This window comes from Ctenocephalides felis, unplaced genomic scaffold (genome assembly GCF_003426905.1).
Source record: "Ctenocephalides felis isolate EL2017-DRISC unplaced genomic scaffold, ASM342690v1 CF-g0.4_SCAFFOLD_01170, whole genome shotgun sequence".
NCBI classification, from domain to species: domain Eukaryota; kingdom Metazoa; phylum Arthropoda; class Insecta; order Siphonaptera; family Pulicidae; genus Ctenocephalides; species Ctenocephalides felis.
In genome coordinates, this window is record NW_020537324.1 from 5,652,558 (window position 1) to 5,667,335 (window position 14,778).

At 29.9% G+C, this 14,778-nt stretch overlaps 1 protein-coding gene across 6 annotated transcripts; it reads right to left on the reverse strand.

The window, feature by feature from the left end:
• Positions 1 to 4,678: 4,678 nt before the first annotated feature.
• On the reverse strand, positions 4,679 to 13,144 carry LOC113368390 (alpha,alpha-trehalose-phosphate synthase [UDP-forming]-like). Of its 6 annotated transcripts, none has more exons than XM_026609934.1 (13): positions 12,778 to 13,144; positions 11,253 to 11,409; positions 8,341 to 8,545; positions 8,215 to 8,280; positions 8,018 to 8,131; positions 7,631 to 7,947; positions 6,951 to 7,081; positions 6,629 to 6,871; positions 6,375 to 6,569; positions 5,973 to 6,300; positions 5,720 to 5,906; positions 5,500 to 5,606; positions 4,679 to 5,333 (listed from the first exon to the last, which is right to left on the reverse strand). In XM_026609934.1, exons 1-13 carry the CDS (start codon positions 12,891 to 12,893, stop codon positions 5,085 to 5,087), a joined length of 2,415 nt encoding a protein of 804 aa, XP_026465719.1. In that variant the 5' UTR covers positions 12,894 to 13,144; the 3' UTR covers positions 4,679 to 5,084. The 6 variants fall into 6 exon arrangements, with proteins under 6 accessions (XP_026465719.1, XP_026465720.1, XP_026465718.1 ...); XM_026609935.1 differs by having other exon boundaries at positions 5,973 to 6,307; positions 6,373 to 6,569; XM_026609933.1 differs by having other exon boundaries at positions 8,215 to 8,286.
• Between the last annotated feature and the right edge of the window lie 1,634 nt (positions 13,145 to 14,778).

The following is a 14,778-nucleotide window of genomic DNA, read 5'->3' on the forward strand; positions in this document are numbered from 1 at the left end:
CAGGTATCTTGAAAGAAAATATATTCTTACAAAATGCTAAAAGTTAACTAAAAACTTAACCAAATAGTAAAAGTGTTATGAACCGAATGAATGGTACACATCACTAGTATTTATTTTTTATTTGACTTTTACCTTTCTCTCAATATTATGTATCCTCAACATTTCAAATATCAATTGCGGCTCTTGAGGTTGCTCACTTTCACCACTGGCCTTACCACTGTCAGCTCCAGCTTGCGCAGTGTTAGAGTTTTTCAGCCTCGGAAGTTGCTGCCTGTGGTTGTTGTTTTGATTCTGCTTTCAGACCTAGTGGAAGACACATTCTACTGACTTTGTGTATAATATTACATAATAGTACAATTATATATTTTTAAAAGCAATTGGTGAAAGAAGTATGTAAATCATTTAGTGATATATTAAAATCAATATATTTATGTAAGGAATTCCCCATTTGAACCCAAGGTTCAGATTGGTTATAAGAAACAAATAAAAAAAAATCATTTAGTAGAATATATAATGCTGGTGTCGTAAGTAGCCAAAGTTGATTATTTGCTTTGGCATGTAAGTAAATATTTTAGTAAAGACCTCATAGACAGTCAGCCATTTCACGGATTATAAACTACAGAAGTTACATAATTTTGAAAACCTTTCCTATACTAGGTTTATAGACTATATTAATTAGGCTTATAATTGATTAAAGAATTTCAAATTAATAGTAACTACAAAATCTTAAGCCTCTTGTTATTGTAACGATAAATTCCATTTTATTTACCTGTAGTACTTGCCCTGACTAAAGGTGGAATAGAACTGCTTAATTTCGTAATTTCATCTAATACATCTGCAACTATTCCCACTGGTGTTTTCTCGTAACTTCTGGATTTATCGTTAGCTGATTTTTGACCAGGTTTTGTCATCAACGTATCATCGCTAGTTGTTGAAGTAGGAGACTGATTAGTTTTGATTCTTGGTTAGATTTTGCAGTGGTTTTACCGGAATTATTCAATGCCTCTGCGGGTGGAGCTAAAATAATTCATTCACATTCATTATAAAAAGCCATTTGAAAATAGTTTAATTTAAATATCTAAAGTTAATCATAAATTTTTATTTTATTTATTTATATTTTTCTTATTAATAGGTGTGAAATGATGAATATGAATATATATATACCTTCTGCATTATGAATATTGGTCGACTGATAGGACATGATATCCTCTAAAACACTTGGATCATCTGAAAGGCCACAATCAGGAGTTGCATACATGCCAAATGCATCCAGGCTGTTGTGTGGAGCTATACTTAGACCAGAAATACGAGGTGGAGGCAAACTTACTTCAGAGCAGGCTTCGCAACATCCAGGTATGACTGTAGCTATAGTAATTGATAAAAAAAATATTATAGAATCATTTTGAAATACTTCTATCAATAATGTTATTGCTTTTATTTATTGCCTATCAGTCGCGACAATGATTTGCAAACATACATTATTAGTTTTATGACCTAAGATTTAAATTTTTACCCGATTCTTCTTCATTAACTGTTGCTTGGCCGTTTGCAGCATTTGCTGCTGCGACTGCAGCATTTGTCATTGCGGCAACATCAGCTGAAGCATAATCTGCAGCAGTATGCATGGGCAAACGTACGCCCCATATAGCCTCGTCAGCACCTCTGCCTAGGGCTCTTTAAAAATAATAAAAAGAAAATTATATAAAATTTTAAATATTCGTGGTACATTAATTTTCGAGTTTTGGTAAATGTTATTTTCTGTTGTACCTCAGCAGTGCAAGTCGTGAATATGCAAATAATTCATTTCCATATCTAACCCACGAAGTAGCCAGGCGGCTATAGGTGTAATCTATTTTAGACAAAGCTGCCAAGTTGTGATCTGTTGGTTTTCTCGATTTCGTGATCCTTTCTAATCTATTTACAACAGTCCATGCAGCCATTAAATGATGTCTTGCATCCCTTTGAGGAAAAAAATAGTTAGCCAAAAGTGGTGAATCAAGAAAGTTACTTGCATGTTAAATGCATGAAAATGTGCATCAATATTTTATCTACTTTACTTACATAAATCGACGTTCCCTTAAGAAATAATGCGCCAGTCGTTCAGCTTTTGATGCCCATCCTAGTGGATCATGATCTTGTAACTCCAAATGACGATTTAAGACGCAATGATGGTATATTACGAATTTGTCAATCATACCACGTTTATGATATATGTATCTGTAATAAATAATTTTAGTATCCAACAAGCATGATATATTTTTTATATTTACCCAAGCATTTGCATGTTGTTTGTAGCTAATTTTTCCAACTTTTCCACTTATGGAAAGATGTGCCTCAGCATCCACTTCGCTCGAAAACAAATCATCTGTGTTATAAAAAAGCGACGCAGATTTCCACTCATGTGCAATCTGTTGTATATATTCTCAGCTTCTTGTAACAAAGCCTGGAAAATCAAAACAACTTTAATTCATTTATTAATAATATCAAATTTGATCATTCAATATCAATTATTATTTATTACCTGGGCGTAGTCTAGGTTTATTCTTCGAAATTAAGAGGTAGGCATAATGATTCATTATTCGTAAAATTAGAAATATGACTTCGATTCGCATTTGGTGGGGCCTGATCATCTGCAAGGCTGTTTCTAAGGTTGAAGAGGCTCCTGCAGAATCCATAAGGGTGGTCAGTAGTTTTGCTTCCTCGTAAAGTAATGCCGCCTAGATAAAAAAAAATTATAAGGAGAAATAAATCATGATAATGAATAATATATATATTGAGAACAAATTTTCCAAATTACCTGCATTCCTAACAGCCTGCAATAATGATTATCCTTTGGTGTCATGCCTTGCAATCGGGCAACCAGGCGTCCAGTCATGGCATCAAACATTTCTTTGACTTCATGTTTGCTCCAGGCTAGTTTGGCGACCTGGACACCTTCTGGACCATCCGCTGATAAATGAAAGTTGTTAAAAATATTACTAAATTAGTAAAAAAAATAGGATTGTTCAAGATAATTTGCAAATTTGTATATCGGGTGTGCTGGATGAACCAAGGAGCTTGAAGCTACATAAACTTGGTAAACAAAATTACAGAGCATTTTTTTAATTGACATACTATTTTCATATCTCATACTATTGGGCCTGGTATGAAACAATTTTCATAAATGCATGTCATATACATCTATTTGGTAAAATATCTAAGTTAAATAAAATCACGTGATCAATAACAAACGATTGACGATTTGACACTTGGAATAAATTTTCATAACCTCCAAAATTTAAGTAGAAATTTAGATTGCAAGTTGAAATTGAAATATAATAATAATTGCAATTCGAATAATAATGGATTATATTTAATTAATCATATGAATATTACCTATTGGTATATTGACTCCTTTTTCCTTAATCAAAGCTTTTGTGTTCTCAAATTGCTGATGAATATCCTCAAAAAATATTTCGTCCATTTTTGACAATTACCGATTTTTTTGCTGTAGCGCACATTCGAAATTTTTTGTAACAACTATTTTCCCTTTTTAGGCGATTTCATACATAAATGTGTAATTTAAGACGTTTAGTGAAAAACAGATATTGATAATTTTAATTTGTTGTGCCAATTTAATATTTTTCATTTGTTTCAAAAACTACTCTATGTGTAGTGAAGTTGGCGTTATTAAATTTCAAAATAATAATCGATGTTGATATTAATAAAAACTATGTGTGAGTGGAATTTTGCCTGAAGGCAAGTTGCAGGTACTTTACTATATGTCAAATAATCGGCTCTAACAAATAAGAATTAGGATTTAAAGAAAATTGAAATTGTGACGATGCAAATTTAAAAATTTGATGGATACAAACTTTAGCAAAAAATATTAAAAATTGAAGTATTTTAGTTGTCCTGATTTATTAAGATTATATACTCTATTATCATAATTAATTTAACAAATAATTACAAAGAAACTGCCCAGTCGATCTTTATCTAAAAGTAATCAGTACGTTTCCGAACTGATTATCTATTAAGTAAATAAAAAAGTGTTTGCTTTGAATATTCCTTTTATTCGTTTTAAAAAAATGAATGTACATAAATAACAAATATTTAATTTACAATGAAATGGAATATAAATGATTTAACAACTATATACAAATAAATGATAAAAATGGTTGTAATCTCAATGGCACATGAAATTAATTATACGATCTAATTAGCTACAAAACAGTTGTATATATATACTGAATTCATATAAATGTTTTTGTATATAAATCATTGACACGACATGATAAATTAGATTTATAACGAGAAAATTGGCTAAAAATATACTATATCAGACTTTTTCAATGCTTTGACACAAATTTTATATCGATATATTGATAAAGAATCTATAAATTTGATGTTATTGTGGATCTAAAACTAATAAAGAAATATTTTTTGGTTATTATAGTTTTGCACATATTTGTATATATAAAATAAAATTAATATTTTGATATATAAAATATATTGGATTATTCATATTGGTAATGAATGGACTGATAAACAAACAGTAAATACTTTTTCAAAGAAATTAAACTGATATTTAATTTCAAAATTGTAATAAACAATTATTAATGAATAACCGTCAATAATGAAAATTTCGTTCATTTATTACTATTTTTTAAATTTTTTCGTTTCTGTAATTTTATACTATTTTTTTGCTTTGATTTATCAAAGAAAATATATAAGAAAGTTCTAAGTGATATTTATCAAATAAATCTAAAATATACTAAACACATCATAGTTTAAAACACAGTTAAATAAATTATTGATTGAGTAATAAAATTGAACATATTTGCATTTAGTTAAAATTCGTTATTGAAAAATATTTCTCAATAATAGCTTATAATAAAAAATAGCAAATTACTTCCTAATTTTTGATTCAGTTTAATTTTGAATCGATTTCTATGAATGTAAAAAATATTCATGGCATCTTATATTACTTTTACGTACGTATCAGATCCTTATTATTTGTGAAATATCAATATAATATACTTGCAAATGATTGGCTGTTTTTTAAATACATAACATTTAGAGAGCTGCAGTTCAAAGTAATTTTTTCAAGCATTTTCATCCGAACTGCTGTTGTGATATGGTTTGCAATCAAAAGACATATGCATTTTGACACTATCCTGTTTCTTCAATTTGTAGGTTATAGAATTATTTCTTGGTTTACGTTTATTAAAATGTCTTTCGACCCATTTTAACATTGTAACTACTGAATCTGTAGAAGGCAATCGACGTTCAGCAGAGGTTTTGATGATGTTTGATGATGCCACTCGGAAAGTAGCAGCCATACCCTTCAGGGCCTGGAAATGGAGAAAATTGACTTAACTTGAGAACTAGATCTTTATAAAAAATCGATTTTTAGAAGATAATGTAAATTGGAGCAGGATTGTGGAATTTGCAAGAATTGAAAATGGGATTAGAAAAGTCAATTACACATTTATTTCAAAACTATAATTTTTTATATACCTGCATGGCATCTTCATCAGTAACATCATCTCCTGCATATATAATTTTAATTCTTTCGCTCCAATCTACACCAAAAGCAGTTCGCAAAATGTAAATTGATGCACGACCTGATGAAAATAATTAAATAAATTATTTTTGTCAATACTCAATTTAAAATAGTATTCATATAGAATAAGAAAAAAAAATAATAAAATTGAAATCAAACTGGATCAATTTTTACCTTTGTTCCATTGAACTGGTGGTTTCGCTTCTATAGCACAATGGGCATTTGCAGCAGTGAATCCAGACTTCTCGATCAACTGTCTTGCTTGTTGAATCATACTCTGCCTAGCATAAAGTGGAGTTTCTCGATAATGGAATGTAAGCATTGCACCTTTATTTTCAACCCAAGCGCCATCTCTACACACCTGTGAAAATATTTACTTGAAACATAAACCATTTCTATCCCAGGCATTTCGATCTAGTTACTTTACCTGTTCTTGTAAAGACTGCAGCAAGTTGCTTACTTTCTTCTCATATTCAATAGGCATTGGATGAACAAACATACTTCCATCAGGATGTAGAATTTCTAGACCATGGTTTCCTGCATAGGTTATGCCTTCTATTCCAACCATCTGTTTTACATTTTCCACATTACGTCCTGAAACTATAGCGACATACACATCGGGCATGTTGGATAGACGTTGGATCACGTGCTTGGTTTCAGGTGGAAGTGTTGCCAAATCTGGATGGGGAGCAATTGGAGCCAAAGTACCATCGTAATCCAGGAGCAATGCTAATTTGTCATTGGCACCAATATACCTAACAGGATAATAGAAATAAAAATGTGAACTTTTGCATTACTAAAATTTATTTTGCTGCTTTGTTTTTATTACTTTGACAAGTAATCGTCAAAATCATCTATGGTGACTGGTTGCATGGTAGTAGCTCCAACTTCATCACGTTCTTCCTCTAAAGAGTCCATTGCTTTGAGGAATGATCTCATCCAATGGTTGACATCATGAACTTTTTCTCTTCTACGCAGATGGTTCATTCTCATTGTTCTTTCATCTTCAGGCATCGTCAAGGCTCTAAATTTTTAGAATAATTGTAACTTCAACAATAATAAGCTATTTGATATCTATAATACCTGTGAATTACTCTAGCAGCTTCGTCTATTTCATAAGGATTGCAAACGAGTGCTTCATGCATCATTTCTCCAGCTCCGGCGAAAGGTGATACTACTAAAACTCCGGGCGGCCTCCGGATTTGGCAAGCCACAAACTCTTTAGCCACTAAATTCATTCCATCTCTCAATGGAGTTACTAAAGCCACTGCTGCATCTCGATAGAAAGCTGCCAACTTATCCTGGCCAACGCAACCATAAATATATCTAGGAAAAATTCAAAACTTTATAAAAAAATTCTCTGTTTTGTTATTATAAACTATCAATGTGTAAATAAATTATTTACCGGATTGGCGACCAATTGGGCGTCGTGAAGCGACCATTGATTCTTCCAACAAGTTGATCCATTTCTTCTTTCAAATCTTGATATTCTCTTACATCAGTTCTTGATGGCACAGCAATTTGTAAAAGCACAACCTATATAAAGGTAAAAAGACCAAAGCGTTTAAAATTTGTTTGATATTTATAAATTGTTAGTAAATTTTTATATTGTATCCCACAATTGTCTATATTCAATCGATAACTTTGCATGTGTCTGTAATCCATATCATGTCGTTTGCAGTTTTCTCAAGGCGAAATTTTATTTACATTAGCCAAGTTGATAACTATTGTGAATCCTTATGTTGTTATTAATCCATATGAGATATAGATAGTATACACAGTACGATAACCCCTTTAAACTTGAAGGAACTGATAAGAGAAGTCTACCCTAATTAAAATCGCACACATGACTTCCTTCTAGAAGATGATAACAGTTTTATGTGTGCGCTCAATTACGCAATTTTAATTCTGCTATTTATAATTGATTTATTTCTGGATCAAATAATTTCGACATGCACGTGACGAATGTTTTTTTGAGCACTTATGCTGACTAGGTGAAAATGGCAATTTGTCTTCAATGCAAGGCCAATCTTTGGTTCAAATACACACAACATACATTTGCAAATAAATGCTTCGATTTCATACCTTTTCCTGGTGCTCGGGATACTTCTCCATCAGCATTTCGAAGGCTTTCAATCTATTCACAAGTCCCTTCGTATAATCTAATCTATCAACTCCTAAAACGATTCTTGGATTCGTCTGCATCAACGTAGGAGCAGTTTCAGCAAGTGTGACAAATCTTTCGAAAGGAATGCCAATTGGCAAAGGACGAATACGAACAGTTCTGCCTCCGTGTTCTACCAACAAATTTTTACGGTCAACTCTGCAACCTAAATTTCTTTGGCAACAATCGACGAAGTTTAGACAATAATCTTGGATGTGGAAACCTATCATGTCACAACCTAAGAAAAAGTAATATTGAATAATATATGCATATATGGATATATATTATAATTAGAATAATGAATTTACCCAGCATTCCTTGCAAAATTTCATCTGACCAAGGAAAAAGTCTGAAGATATCCCATGGTGGGAATGGAATGTGTAGGAAGAAGCCTAGTTTGCATGGCAAATCATTTTCTTCAGCTGCCTGAATTTTATACCAATATTTTAATAACAAAAATAATGTCTTCTTACAAATTGTAAAATTAAAAATATTATTTTATTACTTGCCTGCCTCAACCAATTGGCAGCCAACATCAAATGATAATCATGAATCCACACAAGTGGAGCACCTCTATGAGAATGCCCATTAGTATGACCATTTTCTGAGCCATTTCCATTGGTATGGACACCATTTCCAGTTTCTTCTCTTAGAATTTCTAAGGCTTTGACAGTTTTTGCTGCAAATTCTTGGTTGACACGAACATAGGATACCCAATGGTCTGCGCAGAAAGTGGCTCTATCTGGCATGGAATGAAAAAGAGGCCAAAAGGTTCCATTGCAACAGCCATTGTAGTAGGAATCGAAAATGTCGCGGTCTACGTGGACCGCCACAACCTGAGGAATAAAAAAATATTGTCAATTGGCGTATATATATATTGTTGCAGCAATGCCCACGAAAGGCGATTTGCAATTAGGATTGTATTTGAGACTTTTAACTTCAAGTGAAAATTTATCATACTGCTTGATATCGAGCTGGCCGACGTTAGGATCAAACCCGATACTAATTTAGTTTGATGACTATTATTTTATCATTGAGAAATTTACTTCAGTTGATAGTTGATAATATCCAAAATGTGCAAAAAAATATTCTTCTATTAATATAATTTTATTACAGAGCACGCGACTTTGTTGTCACATTATAATTAATTAGTTTATCGTTTAACTTATCATTTTCTTGAATTTGACCTAATTTTTAATCGATAAAGTTAGAGTCGGTAAACTTTATAAAAGCAGAAAAAACAAAATTTATTTTGAGAAAAATTTAAAACTGATAATGATTAAAATACATTACAGTTACTAAGCTGAAGGAATATTTAGTACGCAGAATTGCGCAATTGAAAAATGAATATCAGATCTGATAATAATTGTTTAAAAACGACTGAATTTAACAAAATTACAATTATATATATATATATATATATATATATATATATATATATTGTAGTTAAGTAATCATTAAAGTATTTTCATGAAGCTCAGGTCGATTAATTTCATATAATTCAGGATAGAAGATACGTTACTTTTTATATTCTTTTATGCTAAAAGTAACTTTATTAATTAGAAATAACATTATAAGCAAATTATAATTATAAGTAATCATTTAATAAATTTTAGGAAAATTAGATATATTTTTCGTATTTATTTCATTTTTATTTATAGGTAAAAGTGGGATTAACACTGAAAATAAGGTATAAATATAAATGGTTATTTAAAAAGTTTTGATAGATACAGCTATATTATGTAAAGTCTATTAATGTCTATTAAAAACAAATTTTGAGAAAGATATATTCATGTATATCCATAAAAAAGTAGTGTACGTAATTTTATACATTTTTTCTGATGATAGTATCAATTTCTGGGAAAAATTATCAAGACTAGTAATAACTAAGTGAATTGGCGAATCAAAAATTTCTAAACATTCATAGTTTCTTATATTAGAACTCTTCCAAATTTTTAAAAAAATATTTAAGGTCAACATAAGCTAACAAGGAGAACCTTAAGTTTGTTCATGCAGGATTTTGATGAAACTTTGTATAAACAAGGTTGATAGTCAAAAGGATCCACTTGAAATTTTATTGTCCCATGAGAAAAATAAATAAGTTGTTCAATTATTCATAAAAAATAATTGAATGATAGAAAATTAGGCGATTATTTTAAGATCAAAAATATTTATCAATAGATATTAGATTTCATAGAACTTCTTTGAAAAACTATTCAAAATTATTAACTTTTCATAATTTATTGAAGTCGTAGTCCACCCTGCCCTACGAGAACGGTATGCAAAAGGGCGTTCTAGCTGCCCGTCCTGAACAATTCAGTTAGAAGGCATATTTGCCCAAATAATTTTATCTAATGAATCAATTTGTTGCAGATGATTTCTTAGTAATTTATTAAGATTAAGCAAACTAAATGTCATTCCTGCGATGTCATTGCTACAAAAGTAGTATCTCAACAATTCGTCACTGACCTATGACATTCGCTTCCGAACAATACATTAGGACACTTAGCAAACTTACAAACGATTCACTCGTTATCAGTAAATTCTATACAATTTACAACAGTATTAGTTTATTAAGAATTTATAATCAGAATTGTTTACACCCGCGTACGTGACAAGTTTTGTCATTTATACTATTTCAAAAACGATTTTTTCGATTCGAATCGACGTGTGGAACACAAACATACGTATTTCACATGATAACGATACTGAACTAGTTTTAACAACTTTGGATCCGAGATAAAAGCATTATTGTATAATCTGGGATAATAGATTACCTAAAGCTAACAAAAACATCTAGCTATTTATCTGGCATATATTCTGGGGCGATATCGAATGAGCAACCAAATTTCCTAATTTAAGAAAAAGGACATCTTAAAATAAAACCTCAATCGAGATGATTAGAAATTGACAGATATAAATAAATTTGGGTTCCAAAAAATTGCGAATATTTATATGTACTTGCCAACATTTTAAATATTTTGTTCTGCCAGATTTCCAAGATTTCATCGAAAACGGTTGGTCGTACCTTTAAAGAATGAGCAAAACGATTTACAATAAAATTATGAATGAGGCTATAATTTTTATATGGTATGTACCTTCATATAATTTTTTCTGAATTTTTTTTTTCCTTATAGAAATTTTGCTGGATTTTCTCAAAAACAGTAGTGCAAAATGATGATACAACGGAAATATTTACAATGCAATTGTAAATGAAATGATTTAGAAATTGTTCGATGTCTGCATAAAATTTTTCTAAGAATTGTCCAAATATTCTACTTTGTAGGAGTTGTGTTCGATTTTCTTGTAAAAAAGTGAATCAGCTCAGTTAAGTCTATTGAAAACTATAGTTTATTATAATTTTTTAAACAAACTTAGGATTCTTATAATTGTTTAATAACAAACTATTGAACGAACTTCTTAAGGGTGACTTGCAACATTTCGTATAAGAAATTCAGAGAAAATTTAGAAGGACCTATTCCTTTCAATTCTAGTTGACGGATTTGTCCAAAAATAAATATAGAATATATATTATTATTTTACCTTTTTTGAAAGTAATCCTGCAGTAGGTGTTTTATCATCAGGATCGGACTCCGGAATTTTTTCATCCGGATTGTCCAAATGAATTCCGGGCCATCCTACCCATACACCTCGTCCTTTTATTACTACTGGAGATACTGCTGTTACTAAACCTCCAGCACTAAAATATAAATGAAAAAAATTAATAAAATCATTTCTATAAAAGAATAAATGAAAAGATATTCAAAGTGTTTCCAGAAATATAAAAAGAAGTCTAGATCTACTAAATGTTACATGTGATTTTATTAAAAAAATTAAGGGCGGTTTATACTGAGCTTTACCTAATTTTTCTAGCAATGTGGATATAAAAATATTTAAAAAAAATTAACATAAAATTATTATTATATCATATATCACAAACATGATACTCTAGCAATGTTTACTTATATGTATGTACTATCATATAATATTTTAAATTTATGATACGTGAGTGCAAATACTTAAAATAAAAATTTAGCACATGATATCACTTATCAGGAATCGTGTTAAGTAACTAATATGAATGTAACTATAAAATTTCCATTTAGTTTGAATGATATGATAGAAAATTGAAGAGTTATTTTCCTAATCGATCAATAAATTAATCTAATATATTAGAAATTTTAAAATGTTGATTGCTATTTTATGAAAAAAGTTCTTTTATATGCGTAAAGTTTAATTTCTCAAGGAATAGAAAACTATTTTTTTGAATCATCAATTTAAAAATACTATTTGCAAAAACAATATCGAATTTCTGCAAATTTAATAAATCAAATATATATATATTATTTTAGTTTATACTATGAAACTTCTGCAGACTTGTTTTTATCGATCAGACTAGTTTATCAATATATTCTGAATTATTTTATAAGTGCTAAATAACTTTTGTTTTTGATAAGATATAGTCACAATAACTACTTGAAATTTTTAATAAATACATATTTGTAAATAAATAATCTTATCATTCCTAACCCAGCTAAGGTGATTTGAGTAGTCAACTTTTAACATTTTTCAAGATTAATTTGAAATCTTAAAAGAAATATATATTAAAATAAAACGTTTAACATAGAATATTGGTATACTAAAGAAAACTAAAAAAATAACAAAATAAATATTTATAATTTAATTATAAATTTTATTTATAATTAAAAATTGTGCAAATTAGTACTATTTTGTTAATAGTAAACTAGTACTAAATTCTGCCGGGAAACAAATTAGTCTCTAATAAATCTTTTTTTACATTTTTTTAAATAAACTTATATATATACAAAAAATATGAAATTCTAATCAATTCTGATGGTTGAATCTAAATAACCAGAAACCATAGTTGACAATAAAAAAATCATTCCAAGTTGAAATATCTCATTCTGCATTGCGCACTCAAAAGAAAAAATCTGATAAAAATTTAGCAAATTTGCAGACAACCATTGGGTTGCCTGGGTTGCCATCTTCAAGAACGCAGTGCTATTTTAGGTTCTAAAATAAAAAAAACAGTATCTACTTTTCTTACCTGGCTTTCCTCTCCAAAGCTCCAGTCTTCTGATTCCTGACCAGAACGAAGGGCAAGCGATTCGACACCACGATCATACTTCCCTTAGACACAAGACCACCCCCATCATCGGACATTCTCGTCCTACGCCAACCTAAGCAGATTCCAAAACTTCTATTACACGAAAATTCAGGAAAGAAATAGTCTACAACACGTGTTCTTTATTGACACTGAATTGCCGGTGCAAATAAATGCATCGAGACGATTCGAATCGATAACCGATGATAGATTGATTGACAACGTATCAATGAGCACAATTGGTAGTAATGGATAGAGATTTTTCTAGAATGGTAAAAGTTCACTTTGAACAAAGTTTTGGGAGCACCCTGGTGTTGTCACACAGTTGACACAAAACTTTCACCAAAAAGGATAAATGGACACTTTTGGAAAAATCAACAAAATTTTTATTGGGCACTGACTAATTGAGTTGGTTCTAAAACAAATGGTGTGTTTGTTGGTTGTCGGGTTACCAAGACTCTAAAAAATATTTTGGCTGTGTCTGTTACTACTTTTTCCCAAAAATTCGGGACAAATTCACTTTCTGAATACGCACTATGTGAACTCTCGTGATCTAGTGCAGCACTGATGATCACAAATCTTAGTTAAATATTGTAATCGTCCCGGCGTCTGCTCTGTATCTTTGTGTTAGTAATATGATTTGTTTTATTTATTTATTGCGTGAATTATTTGATTGTATTTGTTACAAAGACAAAAGTCTTATCACTAATATATGTTAAAATACTAATAGACATATCATTCTGAAGTACAGATACTTTGGTAGGAGTGAAGATTGTGCAAATAGTTGAAGGATAGTGTTTAATAGAAATTTCATGGATTTATTCTTAAAATCTCTTTTTCTAGAAACTTGCCTTTTTTGATGTTAAATTTAACTAAAAAGTAAAAGTTTCTAAATTTCTGAAACTCATAATTTTTTTTGTTACAATTTATTTTTGTTAATCAAGATTTAATGTCTTATTTACAAAATTGATATGAGCAAAAAAATACAAAAATACAAAAAATGCAATAAATTGAATATAAAATGAAAAAACGCAGTTATGCAGAATTTTGTTCTGGCACCTTTGAATGATGTTTATGTTAGATTTGCAAGAGCAACCCCATAGTTCGATTCCATAAGTCCAAATGGGCACTATGATACTTTTGTACAGAAGTACCTTGCTATCGAGAAAGATTTCAGATTTCAAACTCATAATATAAATTATATAGGAGATTCCTTGCGCCAATTGTATATTTTGAATTTTTTTACAAAGACAAATATTTTATCACAAATATATCCGAAAAATCTGCCAAAGCCAAAGTGAAAAAATGCAGATTTTTAGGTAACACCAAAGATTTTGCACATAATCGCCTGGTGAATGTATTCCAATATCGATAAATTGACATCTCTACATTACTGAAAGTAGGAGTATAAATTATAAATCAGCATACAATTTATTGGTACTGGTACTTGGAGTCAAAACAAGAAAAAGAGGAGTTTGTTATAAAATTTTAATTCATTACAATCTTAATATATTTAGTTCGAATAATGGTTATTACAGTTTTCACAATTTTCAATGCAAATATTTAATTTAATTTTTCTATAGTGGAGACTCAAATCTCTATTTCCAACCTTGACAATCGTTTTGTGCTAATTTTCACAATTAGCACAATTGCATGTATATAGGATAAAATTGTCATCCTAAACACAGTTGTGATGAAACTGTATTAATGTAAATTTCCATTTGTAAACATGCAATAAATTTAAATTTATATTGCATAATCAAATCAACATCAGATGTGTTTGCATTTTGATTATTAGATAATTAAACGTGCGACTTTATCAATTAATTTGTCTCGGAAAGATATGGTTCTATATATAAATTAGAGGAGAATAAAATTATAGATGAAGTGGGGTAATAGGCAAATAGGTACAAATTTTGCGAAAATGGAAAAAATCTAGGTGTA